Below are 15,325 nucleotides of genomic sequence, written 5' to 3'. Positions count from 1 at the left end.
TTTTGCCGATACTAATTCACTTGCGTGCGGACCGCCTTGGTTGGTCAGCGGTCGGTCGTCTTGTCGGACGACGTATTTGTTGGCCGGCGATCGCCCTGGCCGTTGACGTAAATTCAGGCAGTGTACTTTCCTCAGCCTGTCAAACACGGTGTGTAGTTTGACAGCTTGATGTATGCTTGGTTGTGGGCGTCCATGCCTTTTACGTTTTGCATTAACTCCCAGTTGTGTGCTGGTCGAGTGGAGTGCAAGTTACCTTGTCGGTGGATCCGTTCACTGTCTGTTGGCTGGGTTGTCGTCGGATTGAGAATTGTTGGGCCGACTGCCGGTCTCACCTAAGTGATCGTTAGTATTTCAAGTGCTGGCCGACCCCCGAAACTTCTGAGCGCCGTGTTGTGTGTATTAGTATGGCTCATTGCCAATGGTTTTCAATTAAAGTTGAATTGTTTTTAGTGGTGTTTTAAGTCATGGGCCTTCAGTCGCTTTAAAATTAAAATTCTTTGCTTGTTCAGTGTTACATTGTTTGGGCCTTCAGCCAGATTAAAATATTGTTTATAGATAAAGCCTTGGGCCTTCTGCCTACTAAAAATTATTTTAGTTGTATTTTAAGTCATGGGCCTTCAGCTGTTTTAAAATTAAAGTTCCTTGCTTATCAAGTGTTAGATTGTTTAGCGCCTTCAGCCGAATTTAAGAAAAGGCTTTGTTGTTTTAATTTATTTTACCTGGAGTTTTAAGCCATGGGGCCTTCAGCCGCTTTTAAATTAAGGTTCTTTGTCTTTCGAGCATCAGACTGTTTTGGGCCTTCTGCGTAATTGAAGATAAAGCTTTCTGCCTTGTGTTTTTTTATTTGCTTTTACCTTGAGTCTTAAATCATGGGCCTTCAGCCGTCTTTAAATCAAGGTTGTTGCTTTTCAAGTGTTAGACTTTGGGTTTTCAGGCAAATTGTAGAACTTACTTACTATGAGGCCTTCTGCCCTCTAAGTATTCTCTTTGGCGTCTGAATTTTGAGTTAATGGCTTTTAGCCGTTTTTTTTTTTAATTAAAGTGTTGTGCCCTTAAGGTATAAGATAGTGTGGCGTATTCAACTGATAACTAAGTTCAGGAATTTGTACTTTAATGTTTGGTCAAATAAATAAAGTTATGTGTGTTCGAGTGTAAGTAACAGCCGCTAATTTTGGCCCCTTTCCACAATTCCAACTACCTGTCCTGTCCTGCGGGTTTAGCAGGGCGTCTCAACCAGTATTGCTGACCCCTGGTTTGATCACAACCGAGGTAGACTCTTCCTATACAGGGACCTGAAGATGGCATAGTAAAACGCTGAAACTTGTTGACAAGTAAAATAATGTTGGAAACTAGACGACTGAAATGTGTTTAATTTGACATCCTATTACAGAGGAAGGTTGTAGGCACACTCGAGATAAATCTGAAACTTATGCGTCGAAGGGGGAGACAATTTGGGGATTTCGAAACTGCTGAGGTCATCGGTCTCTAGGCTTACGCACTACTTAATCTATCTTAAACTAACTTACGCTAAGGACAACAGACACACCAGTGCCCGAGGGAGGACTCGAACCTCAGACGGGGGATAGCCGCTCGAAACGTGGCTAGGCGCCTTAGACCGCGGGGCTACCCCACGCGGCTCGAAAAAGTGATCTTTTCATTGTGTTGCGCAGTGTAGGTGCCAGTATTACATTTCCAACCGTCGTAGAGCTATCGTTCGCATTGCCCGTGTCATGCGCAGTGAAGGGGAAGGGACACGAAAACAGATGAATGGAACAGGAACGTATAACTTGCTCACAGACTGTTTGAAAGCCACCGGCATCCATATTTAAATTATGAGTTTCCGAGGTTCTCATTTTTACGTGGCATCATCCAGTTCACAATCGGGTGCGTAATTTTGTGTTTCATTTTGCATATAGGTTTCTATCAGCACATTAAATTTTCGTTATTGCTCTCTTGTGCATTTTATGTCACTGTTCTACTGGCACTAATGTACATGCTTTTAGTTGTACTGTGTTTGTCATTTTGAGTTTTACTTTTCTTTCGGTACGTATGCGATACTTCTTACATTGATACACACAGAAACGCCAAAGAAACTGGTATAGGCATGCATATTCAAATACACAGATACATAAATAGGCAGAATACGGCGCTGCGTTCGGCAGCACCTACATCAGACATGGCACAGTTTTTACATCATTACTGCTGCTACAATGACAGGCTATTAAAATTTAAGTGAGTTTGAACGTGGCGTACGAACGATGGGGCACGGCATCTCCGATGTAGCGATGAAGTGAGGATTTTCCGTACGACCATTTCACGAATGTAACGTGAATATCAGGAATCCCGTAAAATATGAAATCTCCAACATCGCTGTGGCCGGAACAAAAAAGCCTGCAAGAACGGGTCCAACGACGACTGAGGAGAATTGTTCAACCTGACAGAAGTACAACCCTTCCCAAGATTGCTGCAGATTTCAGTGCTGGGCCATAAACAAGTGTCAGCGTACGAACCATTAAACGAAACATCATCTATACGGGCTTTCGGAGCTGAAGACCCTCTGGCGTGCCCCTTATGAACGCGCTACACAAAGCTTTACTCCAGGGCCGGCCAGAATATCTGCACGCGTGCGGTGCTCCTGCACGTGTGCAACTTCCGGCTCTCAGCGAGCACGCCGCAGTCTTCAGCGTTCGTGTAGTGCATCTTTCTACGCACAGATGTCGCTTTATCCACTTCTGGGATACTCCGTACCGGCGCATTCTAGTGCTATTTCCACAGCTTGCAAGCCAACCATGGGAAGGTATTTCGCGTATTAAACATTTAAAATACTGTCACAGTCTACTCATTGAGACGTCTACTTTTATGCTAATAGTTTAACCCAGTAAGACAAGTAATACAGTTAACAACAGTGGGTTTTTATTAAGGCAGCCTGACTGAGGGCACGTAAATACGCGTAATGTTTTGATCTAGTATTTAAGAAAGAGAGCACTTAGCGACTTCCAACGAACCTTATTCATGATTTAAAATAACATTAAACTAATGCAAGTTTTCCCATAACTAATTCTCGGTGCCCTCAGTTACACCCACATAAGTTCTGTCTCACTGACCTCTGAACAGAATTATGACCGCAGATCTCTCGATGATCACCTGTTATTTCAATACCATTATTACTATATCTTTCATCAGTTCCGTCTGAAATCTGCATAATAACCGACAATTAGGTGAATGTTATGTTTTATCGACTTCAGCTGAGCGTAGCCCTTCACATACACTCCTGGAAATTGAAATAAGAACACTGTGAATTCATTGTCCCAGGAAGGGGAAACTTTATTGACACATTCCTGGGGTCAGATACATCACATGATCACACTGACAGAACCACAGGCACATAGACACAGGCAACAGAGCATGCACAATGTCGGCGCTAGTACAGTGTATATCCACCTTTCGCAGCAATGCAGGCTGCTATTCTCCCATGGAGACGATGGTAGAGATGCTGGATGTAGTCCTGTGGAACGGCTTGCCATGCCATTTCCACCTGGCGCCTCAGTTGGACCAGCGTTCGTGCTGGACGTGCAGACCGCGTGAGACGACGCTTCATCCAGTCCCAAACATCCTCAATGGGGGACAGATCCGGAGATCTTGCTGGCCAGGGTAGTTGACTTACACCTTCTAGAGCACGTTGTGTGGCACGGGATACATGCGGACGTGCATTGTTCTGTTGGAACAGCAACTTCCCTTGCCGGTCTAGGAATGGTAGAACGATGGGTTCGATGACGGTTTGGATGTACCGTGCACTATTCAGTGTCCCCTCGACGATCACCAGAGATGTACGGCCAGTGTAGGAGATCGCTCCCCACACCATGATGCCGGGTGTAGGCCCTGTGTGCCTCGGTCGTATGCAGTCCTGATTGTGGCGCTCACCTGCACGGCGCCAAACACGCATACGACCATCATTGGCACCAAGGCAGAAGCGACTCTCATCGCTGAAGACGACACGTCTCCATTCGTCCCTCCATTCACGCCTGTCGCGACACCACTGGAGGCGGGCTGCACGATGTTGGGGCTTGAGCGGAAGACGGTCTAACGGTGTGCGGGACCGTAGCCCAGCTTCATGGAGACGGTTGCGAATGGTCCTCGCCGATACCGCAGGAGCAACAGTGTCCCCAATTTGCTGGGAATTGGCGGTGCGGTCCCCTACGGCACTGCGTAGGATCCTACGGTCTTCGCGTGCATCCGTGCGTCGCTGCGGTCCGGTCCCAGGTCGACGGGCACGTGCACCTTCCGCCGACCACTGGCGACAACATCAATGTACTGTGGAGACCTCACGCCCCACGTGTTGAGAAATTCGGCGGTACGTCCACCCGGCCTCCCGCATGCCCACTATACGCCCTCGCTCAAAGTCCGTCAACTGCACATACGGTTCACGTCCACGCTGTCGCGGCATGCTACCAGTGTTAAAGACTGCGATGGAGCTCCGTATGCCACGGCAAACTGGCTGACATTGACGGTGGCGGTGCACAAATGCTGCGCAGCTAGCGCCATTCGACGGCCAACACCGCGGTTCCTGGTGTGTCCGCTGTGCCGTGCGTGTGATCATTGCTTGTACAGCCCTCTCGCAGTGTCCGGAGCAAGTATGGTGGGTCTGACACACCGGTGTCAATGTGTTCTTTTTTCCATTTCCAAGAGGGTATTAAAAAAAACCTAAATATAAGTATACATTGGAAAAATCGGTTTAATGACCAACTTTCCTAATAATTAAGTAACATGGAGCAGAATGAGGCAATAATGCACAGTTAGTAAACAATAATTTTTAATTATGAAAGGAATAAAACCAAACACGTTTATCACTGGTCATGAGAAATGATAATCGAGTTGATGTGTCTCATCCATTTCCTTCAGGACATTTAATTTGGCTTGCCGTTTTTCACTCTTGAGTACACTATACTCGTCCTTGTGTGTGTGTCTTTCAATTGAAAACTTACGCTGGCCGCCTATTATTCGGCGGCACGGCAAACACTGTGAGTTTTCACCAACGACTACAAAAAAGAATTGCAGTTCCCAGTCATTTTTAAACGACTGAGAACATAGATCTCCCGTCCTTTGCTTTTTCACAGTACCTGCCATTTCTCGGTACTTCTCTGTTAAGGTTACGGTTACCAGGAGTAAACGAGACTGGGTATATTGCGCTCTTGCTTGTACCACATAAATAGGGAAGTGGAGCCGCCGCCGTTGATTTAAGACACATGTCTAATAACAGATGTCGCTGTCGCACACGTGCGCACATGTGCAGCACTTCCGCACGTCTGCACACTGTGCAGCGTTTGGCCGGCCCTGCTTTACTCCTTGCCTGGGCCCGTCAATACCGACATTGGACTGTTGATGACTGGAAACACGTTGCCTGGTCGGACGAGTCTCGTTTCAAATTGTATCGAGCAGATGGACGTGTTACGGGTATGAAGACAGTCTCATGAATCCATGGAGCCTGACTGAATGTCAGCAAGGGATGGTGGAGGCTCTGTAATGGTGCGGGGCTAGTGCAGTTGGCTATATGGTACCTACGATTATGACAAATGGCACGTACGTAAGCATCTTGTCTGATCACCTGCATTCATTCATGTCTGAAGACCTTGGGTAATCCCAATAGGACAATGCGACACCCCACACGTACAGAATTGCTATAGAGTGTCTCCAGGAACACTCTTCTGCTTGTAAACACTACCACTGCCGAAACATGAACATTATTGAACATGTGCGATGCCTTGCAACGTGCAGTTCAGAAGAGATACCCACCCTTGTAATCTTACGGATTTATGGACTGTCCTGGAGGATTCTTGGTGTCAGTTTCCTCCAGCACTACTTCAGACATTAGTCGAGTCCATGTCACTTCGTGTTGCGGCACTTCTGCGTGCGTGCGAGAACCTTAAAGGATATTAGTCCGGCGTACCAGTTCCTTAGCTCTTCAGTGTATTATGTACTGTGTATGCCCTTTCATGTTTTGTATTTTACTATAAGAGCATGTGCATGTTTGGCATAATGTTGCTGTATAGTGCTGTCTGTAATTCTGCTCTAGTGTGATTGTCATCACTGCCGCCGGCTGTCTGGTGTGTGTCTAATTGAGCTTTTACTTTAGTTTTAGAGTGTGTATGTAATCTTACTACGAAATTTTGTGGTATTCTCCTTTCTTGCAATTACGTTTCTTTGGCACTTTTATAACCGTTGTTGGTTGTATGCTACTCGTAACCTAAAGCCAAAATACACTGCTGGCCACTAAGATTGATACACCACGTAGATGACGTGCTACAGACGCGAAATTTAGCCGACAGGAAGATGATGGTGTGATACGCAAATGATTAGCTTTTCAGAGCATTCACACAAGATTGGCGCCGGTGCCGACACCTACAATGTGCTGACACGAGGATAGTTTCCAACCAATTTCTCATACACAAACAGCAGTTGACCGGCGTTGCCTGGTGAAACGTTGTTGTGATGCATCATGTAAGGAGGAGAAATGAGTACCATCACGTTTCCGACTTTGATATAGGTCGGATTGCAGACTATCGCGGTTGCGGTTTATTGTATCGCGACATTGCTGCGCGCGTTGGTCGAGATCCAATGACTGTTAGCGCAATATGGAATCGGTAGGTTAAGGAGGGTAATACGGAACGCCATGCTGGATCCCAACGGTCTCGTATCACTAGCAGTCGAGATGACAGGCATCTTATCCGCATGGCTGTAACGGATCGTGCAGCTACATCTCGATCCCTGAGTCAAATGATGGGGACGTTTGCAAGACAACAACCATCTGCACGAACAGTTCGACGACGTTTGCAGCAGCATGGACTATCAGCTCGGAGACCGTGACTCCGGTTACCCTTCACGCTGCATCAGAGACAGGAGCGCCTGCGTTGGTGTACTCAACGACGAAGCTGGGTGCACGAATGGCAAAACGGCATTTTTTCGGATGAACCCAGGTTCTGTTTACAGCACCATGATGGTCGCATACGTGTTTGGCGACATCGCGGCGAACGCACTTTGGAAGCATGTATTCGTCATCGCCATACTGGCGTATCACCCGGCGTGATGTTATAGGGTGCCATTGGGTTACACGTCTCTGTCACCTCTTGTTCGCATTGACGGAATTTTGAACAGTGGTCGTTATATTTCAGATGTGTTACGACCCGTGGCTCTACCCTTCATTCGATCCCTGCGAAACCCTACATTTCAACAGGATAATGCACGACCGCATGTTGCAGGTCCTGTACGGGCCTTTCTGGATACAGAAAATGTTCGAATGCTGCCCTGGTCAGCACATTCTCCAGATCTCTCACCAATTGAAAACATCTGGTCAATAGTGGCCGAGGAATTGGCTCGTCACAATACGCCAGTCACTACTCTTGATGAACTGTGGTATCGTGTTGAAGCTGCATGGGCAGCTGTACCAGTACATGCCATCCAAGCTCTGTTTGACTCAATGCCCAGGCGTATCAAGGCCGTTATTACGGCCAGAGGTGGTTGTTCTGGGTACTGATTTCTCTTTATGTACCCAAATTGCGTGAAAATGTAATCACGTGTCAGTTCTAGTATATATGTCCAATGAATACCCGTTTATCATCTGCATTCATTCTTGGTGTAGCAGTTTTAGTGGCCAGTAGCGTAAATAATAAAAAAAAGGGGGCTGAGGACAGGAACTGTGACGTGGTGCGTTGCAGTGTGAGGGTGGGTAAGGTACTGACCGGCGGCGTGAGCGGTTCGCCGTCCTCGCGGCATTCCTCGACGACGAGCGAGGGGAAGAGGCCGACGTGGCCAGTTGCGGCGATCTCGCCGGCCCACCAGCCGTCGTCGACGCTGTGCGGCTCCTTGCTGAGCACGCGGATCACCTGGCCCTCGCTGAACGTCAGCTCGTCCTCGCACGTCGCCTCGTAGTCGTACAGCGCCACGCAGTAGCCCGACGCGCTCACCGTCAGCGGCGACACCGCCTCCACTGTGCAGACACACAGACACACCAGCAGGCTCATTACAGGGCATTTGTAAATTAATTACACAAAAGTAACCATTAATTGTGAAAAGGGTACGTTGTTGTTGTTGTTGTTGTTGTGGCCTTCAGTCCTAAGACTGGTTTGATGTAGCTCTCCCCGCTACTCTATCCTGTGCAAGCTTCTTCGTCTCCCAGTATCTACTGCAACCTACATCCTTCTGAATCTGCTTAGTGTATTCATCTCTTAGTCTCCCTCTACGATTTTTACCATCCACGCTGCCCTCCAATGCTAAATTAGTGATGCCTCAGAACATATCCTACCAACCGATCCCTTCTTCTAGTCAAGTAGTGCCACAAATTCCTCTTCTCCCAAGTTCTATTCAATACCTCCTCATTAGTTACGTGATCTACCCACCTAATCTTCACTCTTTTACTACTTTAAGCACCTCATTTCCTAATCTAATTCCCTCAGTATCACCCGACTTAATTCTACTACTTTCCATTATCTTCGTTTTGCTTTTGTTGATGTTCATGTTATATCCACCTTTCAAGACACTGTCCATACCTTTCAAATGCTCTTCCATGTCCTTTGCTGTCTCTGACAGAATTGCAATGTCTTCTCCTTGGATTTTAATACCTACTTCGAATTTTTCTTTTGTTTCCTTTACTACTTGCTCAGTACACATATTGAATAACATCGGGGATAGGCTACAACCCTTCCAAACCACTGCTTCCCTTTCAAGTCCCTCGTCTCTTATAACTGCCATCTGGTTTCTGTACAAATTGTAAAGAGCTATTCGCTCCCTGTATTTTACCCCTCCCACCTTTAGAATTTGAAAGAGAGTATTCCAGTCAATATTGTCAAAAGCTTTCTCTAAGTCTACAAATGCCAGAAACGTAGGTTTGCCTTCCTTAACCTTTCTTCTAAGATACGTCGTAGGGTCAGTATTGCTTCACGTGTTCCAATATTTCTACGGAATCCAAACTGATCTTCCCCGAGGTCAGCTACTACCAGTTTTCCCATTCGTCTGTAAAGAATTCGCGTTAGTATTTTGCAGCCGTCAATTATTAAACTGATAGTTCGGTAATTTTCACATCTCTCAACAACTGCTTTCTTTGGAATTCGAATTATTATATTATTCTTGAAGTCTGAGGGTATTTCGCCTGTCTCACACATCTTGCTCACCAGATGGTATAGTTTTGTCTCACAAGGCTGTCAGCAGTTCTAATGGAATGTTGTCTACTCCTGGGGCCTTCTTTCGACTCAGGTCTTTCAGTGCTCTGTCAAACTCTTCGTGCAGTATCTTATCTCCTATTTCATTTCTCTCTAAATCCTCTACCATTTCCATAATATTGTCCTCAAGTACATCGCCGTTTTATACACCCTCCATATACTCCTTCCACCTTTCTGCTTTCCCTTCTTTGCTTAGAACTGGGTTTCCATCTGAGCTCTTGATATTCATACAAGTGGGTCTCTTTTCTCCAAAGGTCTCTTTAATTTTCCTGTAGGCAGTATCTATCTTACTGATAGTGACATAAACCTCTACATCCTTACATTTGTCCTCTAGCCATCCCTGCTTAGCCATTTTGCATTTCCTGTCGATCTCATTTTTGAGACGTTTGTATTCCGTTTTGCCTGCTTCATTTACTGCATTTTTATATTTTCTCCTTTCATCAATTAAATTCAATATTTCTTCTGTTACCCAAGGATTACTACTAGCCCTTTTTACCTACTTGATCTTCTGCTGCCTTCACTACTTCATACCTCAAAGCTACCCATTGTTCTTCTACTGTATTTATTTCCCCCATTCCTGTCAATTGTTCTCTTATGCTCTCCCTGAATCTCTGTACAACCTCTGGTTTAGTCACTTTATCCAGGTCCCATCTCCTTAAATTCCCACCTTTTTGTAGTATATTCAGTTTTTATCTTCGGTTCAGGGTACGTAACTTACCGAAATGTTCGATACACCACACACTGTGGTATATTTACACATTTTATTCCCGCCTAACACTGTCACTTCCCGACATTCCCGCTAGGTGGCACGTGCGAATGTCTTATGCGTACAGTCAACATGGAGTCGTGTAACGGTGCAGAGCGAGGACAGTGTTGTTAATGGTTCCATGAATCCCATCCTCTACTACAGTCTACAGGCAATTCAGAACCACAAGGGTCGTTCCGAAAGTAATGCCTCCTATTTTTTTGTGGTAACTTTGGATGCCTGCGCCAAATGTAGTTGTTGGATTACTAAGGTTTGAACCTTCCTCTTTCATTTGCAGGAGATCTCGCTGTTCTGCGGTAGCTGGCGTCATCAGAGGAGTGTTCTAAAATGGAGTCTGATACGGGCGCGCTTATGAAACAGCGATGTGTGATTGAATTTCTCACTGCTGAAGAAACTGCGCCGATTAAAATGCGTCGACGCATGTTAAAGGTGTAAGGAGACGACACAACAGACGTGAGCAATGTGAGGCGATGGTTACGGAATTTTCAAGCTGGTGAAAACTGTGTGCATGACAAACCCACACAGCCCTGCACAGCTGTTGTCCCTCGGAATGAAGAGCGTCTTGATCAGATCATTGGTGCTGATAGGCGGGTAACGACCAGAGAATTGTGTGCAAAGCTGAATGTCGGCTACAATGCCTTGGAAACAATGTTGGAACATCTCGGTTATCGCAAAGACTGTGCCAGATGGCTCCCACTGATGCTTACAGAAGACCTAAAAACTCACCGAACGGAAATTTATTTGGACCTGTTGGATCAATATAAAGCTGGAGGTGACAATTTTCCGAGTAGCATCGTCACCGGAGATGAGATTTGGTGTCACCACTAGTACAGTCCATGGAATGGCGACATGTCAATTCTCTGTCAAAGTAGAAATTCAACCGTTTGCAGGTAAAGTGACGTGCATAGTCTTCTGGTATTGCGAGGGTGTAATTCTTTTGGATGTCCTGGAGCCTGGATAAAATGTCAATTCACTACGCTACAAGACGACACTCTCTAAGCTCACAGCAAGAATTTCCATGGTAAGGCCAGATAAGATGACCAACTTTCACCTGTAACATGATAGCGCCAGGGCCCCCACCAATTTTGCTACCACCTAACTCACTGCAAAATTCGGCTGGACTGTCTCACCACATCCATCGTACAGACCCGATTTAGCGCCTTCAGACTTCGTCTCTTCGGGCCTCTGAAAGATGGACTATGTGGAGAATATTTTCAGGACCCGGATACTGTTATCAAAGCTGTAAGAAAGTGATTAGCCTCAGCTGTTTCCGATTTTTAGAAGCGTGGCATGGAGGACTCTGTTTCATCGATGGCAGAAGTGCATGACGAATGGTGGGGACTATGTGGAAAAATGACAGTCCATAGCTGAAATATTGTTCTATTTAGGTGTGCTGTTGTGATTTATGTATCTCCTGAGTTTCCATGAATAAATGTAGGAGGTATTACTTTCGGAACGACCCTCGTAAATATAACAAGCCACCAACTCAAAGAGAGGCTGTTAGTAATTAGTACAAACTGACTGTGTATCACGCAGGATGCCGGGTCATGGTCGACTAGCAGTCTCTGCCTTCAGCACTGTAACGCTGTAGCGCGCTGAAAGTAAGTTGCAACTTTTGACAGTTCAGTACGAGGCGAGTGGAGGGAAGCGTAGTTGCCAGCGTGTGATGGGCGCGTCAGCAGGTTACCACACTATACCGCTAGGCCTATTCGCCGCAGAAGCTGGCAGCCTTGTTTGACTGTGTGAATAGCAAGCCGCGTAAGCCGGCCTATCTCCATTCTTTCTCAAACGATTTCAAGGAAACTATTCGGTAATAAACTCTCATTTTCGCACAGCTTATAGTTTAATTCGTCAGCTTCATGATGAACTGCCTATCATTTCGTTAATGATCATAGTTATTCTGATATTTCGATAGAAGGTAGAATACTGCAAGAAAAATAGTTATAGCTATGAATTCGTGTTTGATGCGTGTTAGGTTATATGTTGCTGTATTAAATGTAGATAATATTGAATTATTCTTTTAACTTGGAAAAATATCGATGTCTGGACTCGAAATTGTGGGGTGTATATAAAGCACCCCGTCACTAATTCGTGCATCAGTGAGCAAACTAGAATGAAATATTCATAAATTCCGCGCATCTCATAAATGGTACATATCGAAACAAGTTTCTGGGAAATGATGTGGAGCAAAGGAGGGTGTTTTTTGCCTTATGTTTAATAAGCGAAACCTTCATATCTACCGCGATATTTAAAAGACTACAGATCCTTTCAATGTAATAATTATTGTGGGCCATCGATACCTGGAGAAACGAGAGCAATATAAGTGAAGAAGTTGGAAGTTTATTTTTATACTGACAATGGGCTGTTTCATACTGTCAACCTGACTTGCATTAAGTTGTTAGTTTAATAATACACTATTTCAAGATTCTGCCACAACTTCAACTGAATTAGAATGTTAGTGAGACAAATATTTCTATACTCTTCTGTGTTTTGACAAAGAAGCATATTTCAACCTGGCAACAAGACAAGTTACGTATTCCTCAAATCTCGTGACAGTCCATCATGACTCAATGTCTCCTCAACTACCTTCTTGGTAAGGCTGGCAACTCAAGACCATTCCAGTCGTGCAACATTTGTAGTGGCTTCTTTTGTCAGCCTTTCAACCTCAATGAGCGTAAACCTGTCGTTCTTTTTTCAAAAATGGCTTAACATCTGAGGCCATCAGTCCCCTAGAATTAGAATTACCTAAACCTAACTAACCTAAGGACATCACACACATCCATGCCCGAGGCAGGATTCGAACCTACGACCGTAGCAGCAGTGAGGTTCCGGACTGAAGCACCTAGAACCGCTCGGCCACAGCTGCCTGCTGTTATTTTTTGCCACATTGCTTTTCACCTAGGCCGATATACTCGGTGATATTTAAATGAGCATGATACAGGAGAGGCCAGATTAAACTATTCCCTTTATCGTTAGCCAGTTCGTCGACCTGGTAGCGTGAACTTCTTGGCTTCTACAGCACTAATATTGTATTAACTTCGCCTTATACGAGCTAGGTACAATTTTATCTCATGGAACATTTCTTCTTACCCTGAGCAAAAAATCCGCATGCGTCCACTGCGTTGTTGGAGCCTTATGCATCACAACAGAGCGGTACTGTTGTCGAATTCCGAGGAATGTTTTGCAGCAGAACGTTATCTTCTCAGCCGGTGAACGTGTATTCATATGTACTGCGCTGTTGTAATTATTGCGACGCCAACACTAAACACTTGTTTACAGTACCTGACGACTACAAAACTACTACATCGCCAGAAAATACGACAACGAGAGCTGAGGAACGTTTGATGCATCTAACGCATGACACCACTTGGCAACAGGCGCCCTTTACCAACCAAAACGCTGGTGGCGTGCTAGGGAAACCCGGCTCGCCGTTCGTATTACCTGTTCAACGGCGTCACTTCCCACGTCAGCCAAGCGTCAAAAGTCGCAACAAATTTTAAATGGGAATTGGAAATTTGTGTTGATATGGGACCAAACTGCTGACGTCATCGGTACCTTTGTTTACACACTACTTAATCAAACAAAATTGCTAAGGACAAAACACACACACACACACACACACATGCCCGAGGGGGGCTCGAACCTCGCGGCTACCCCACGCAGCAATGTTAAATGCACTATAGGCACATTCAGTTCTAACACAGAACATCTCTTTGATTTACCCAGACTACGAATGTAAGACTGCCGAACTCTTTCAACTGCAGTGTTATACACTGCTGCCGTGCTCTGACCTGACTATCTAAGTATTACACAGCAAGTTTCGATGAAACCAAATAACAACAGCTTATTTTTCAGGTGGTGGCTTACGACATTTAGTACTGATCTGTCTCCGAACTCCATAGCGGATTTGGATTCATGAAACCATAAATAAAAATGCGCAAGCTCAGCACTGTTATACGACTTCATGAATCCATGATGGAATAACTCATTCGCGCATGCCACCTAGCGAGAACGTGAGGAACTGACATTGTTACATGCAGTATCAAACATCCAAGTTATTTAGTCCTTCATGATAAGAGGTTACTTTTGTAAAACTCATTAAATTTTGTTATCATCATGCATGTCGTTGTGGTCTAGGAATAAAGCTTTTTCCTATTGTTGTGGCTTCCAGTGCGAAAACTGATTCGATGCTGCTCTCCATGCTACTCTCCCCTGTGCAAGTCTTTTCATGCCTCAATAATTACTGCAACCTACATACACTCCTGGAAATGGAAAAAAGAACACATTGACACCGGTGTGTCAGACCTACCATACTTGCTCCGGACACTGCGAGAGGGCTGTACAAGCAATGATCACACGCACGGCACAGCGGACACACCAGGAACCGCGGTGTTGCCCGTCGAATGGCGCTAGCTGCGCAGCATTTGTGCACCGCCGCCGTCAGTGTCAGCCAGTTTGCCGTGGCATACGGAGCTCCATCGCAGTCTTTAACACTGGTAGCATGCCGCGACAGCGTGGACGTGAACCGTATGTGCAGTTGACGGACTTTGAGCGAGGGCGCATAGTGGGCATGCGGGAGGCCGGGTGGACGTACCGCCGAATTGCTCAACACGTGGGGCGTGAGGTCTCCACAGTACGTCTATGTTGTCGCCAGTGGTCGGCGGAAGGTGCACGTGCCCGTCGACCTGGGACCAGACCGCAGCGACGCACGGACGCAAGACCGCAGGATCCTACGCAGTGCCGTAGGGGACCGCACCGCCACTTCCCAGCAAATTAGGGACACTGTTGCTCCTGGGGTATCGGCGAGGACCATTCGCAACCGTCTCCATGAAGCTGGGCTACGGTCCCGCACACCGTTAGGCCGTCTTCCGCTCACGCCCCAACATCGTGCAGCCCGCCTCCAGTGGTGTCGCGACAGGCGTGAATGGAGGGACAAATGGAGACGTGTCGTCTTCAGCGATGAGAGTCGCTTCTGCCTTGGTGCCAATGATGGTCGTATGCGTGTTTGGCTCCGTGCAGGTGAGCGCCACAATCAGGACTGCATACGACCGAGGCACACAGGGCCAACACCCGGCGTCATGGTGTGGGGAGCGATCTCCTACACTGGCCGTACACCTCTGGTGATCGTCGAGGGGACACTGAATAGTGCACGGTACATCCAAACCGTCATCGAACCCATCGTTCTACCATTCCTAGACCGGCAAGGGAACTTGCTGTTCCAACAGGGCAATGCACGTCCGCATGTATCCCGTGCCACCCAACGTGCTCTAGAAGGTGTAAGTCAACTACCCTGGCCAGCAAGATCTCCGGATCTGTCCCCCATTGAGCATGTTTGGGACTGGATGAAGCG

The 15,325-nt window shown here is 46.3% G+C and overlaps 1 protein-coding gene across 1 annotated transcript in view; it reads right to left on the bottom strand.

Moving 5' to 3' along the window:
* LOC126365773 (protein nervous wreck) overlaps window positions 1-15,325 on the bottom strand; it is a 692,956-nt gene that overhangs the window by 56,325 nt on the left and 621,306 nt on the right. Inside the window, exon 17 of the mRNA XM_050008297.1 lies at window positions 7,734-7,981. Within this exon, the coding sequence (XP_049864254.1) occupies window positions 7,734-7,981 (248 nt within the window). The remainder of the gene's footprint in view (window positions 1-7,733; window positions 7,982-15,325) is intronic.

This window comes from Schistocerca gregaria, chromosome 4, assembly GCF_023897955.1.
Source record: "Schistocerca gregaria isolate iqSchGreg1 chromosome 4, iqSchGreg1.2, whole genome shotgun sequence".
Lineage (NCBI taxonomy): Eukaryota > Metazoa > Arthropoda > Insecta > Orthoptera > Acrididae > Schistocerca > Schistocerca gregaria.
Note: the sequence above shows the minus strand (reverse complement) of the source record. Positions and strands in the feature narration are given on the sequence as shown.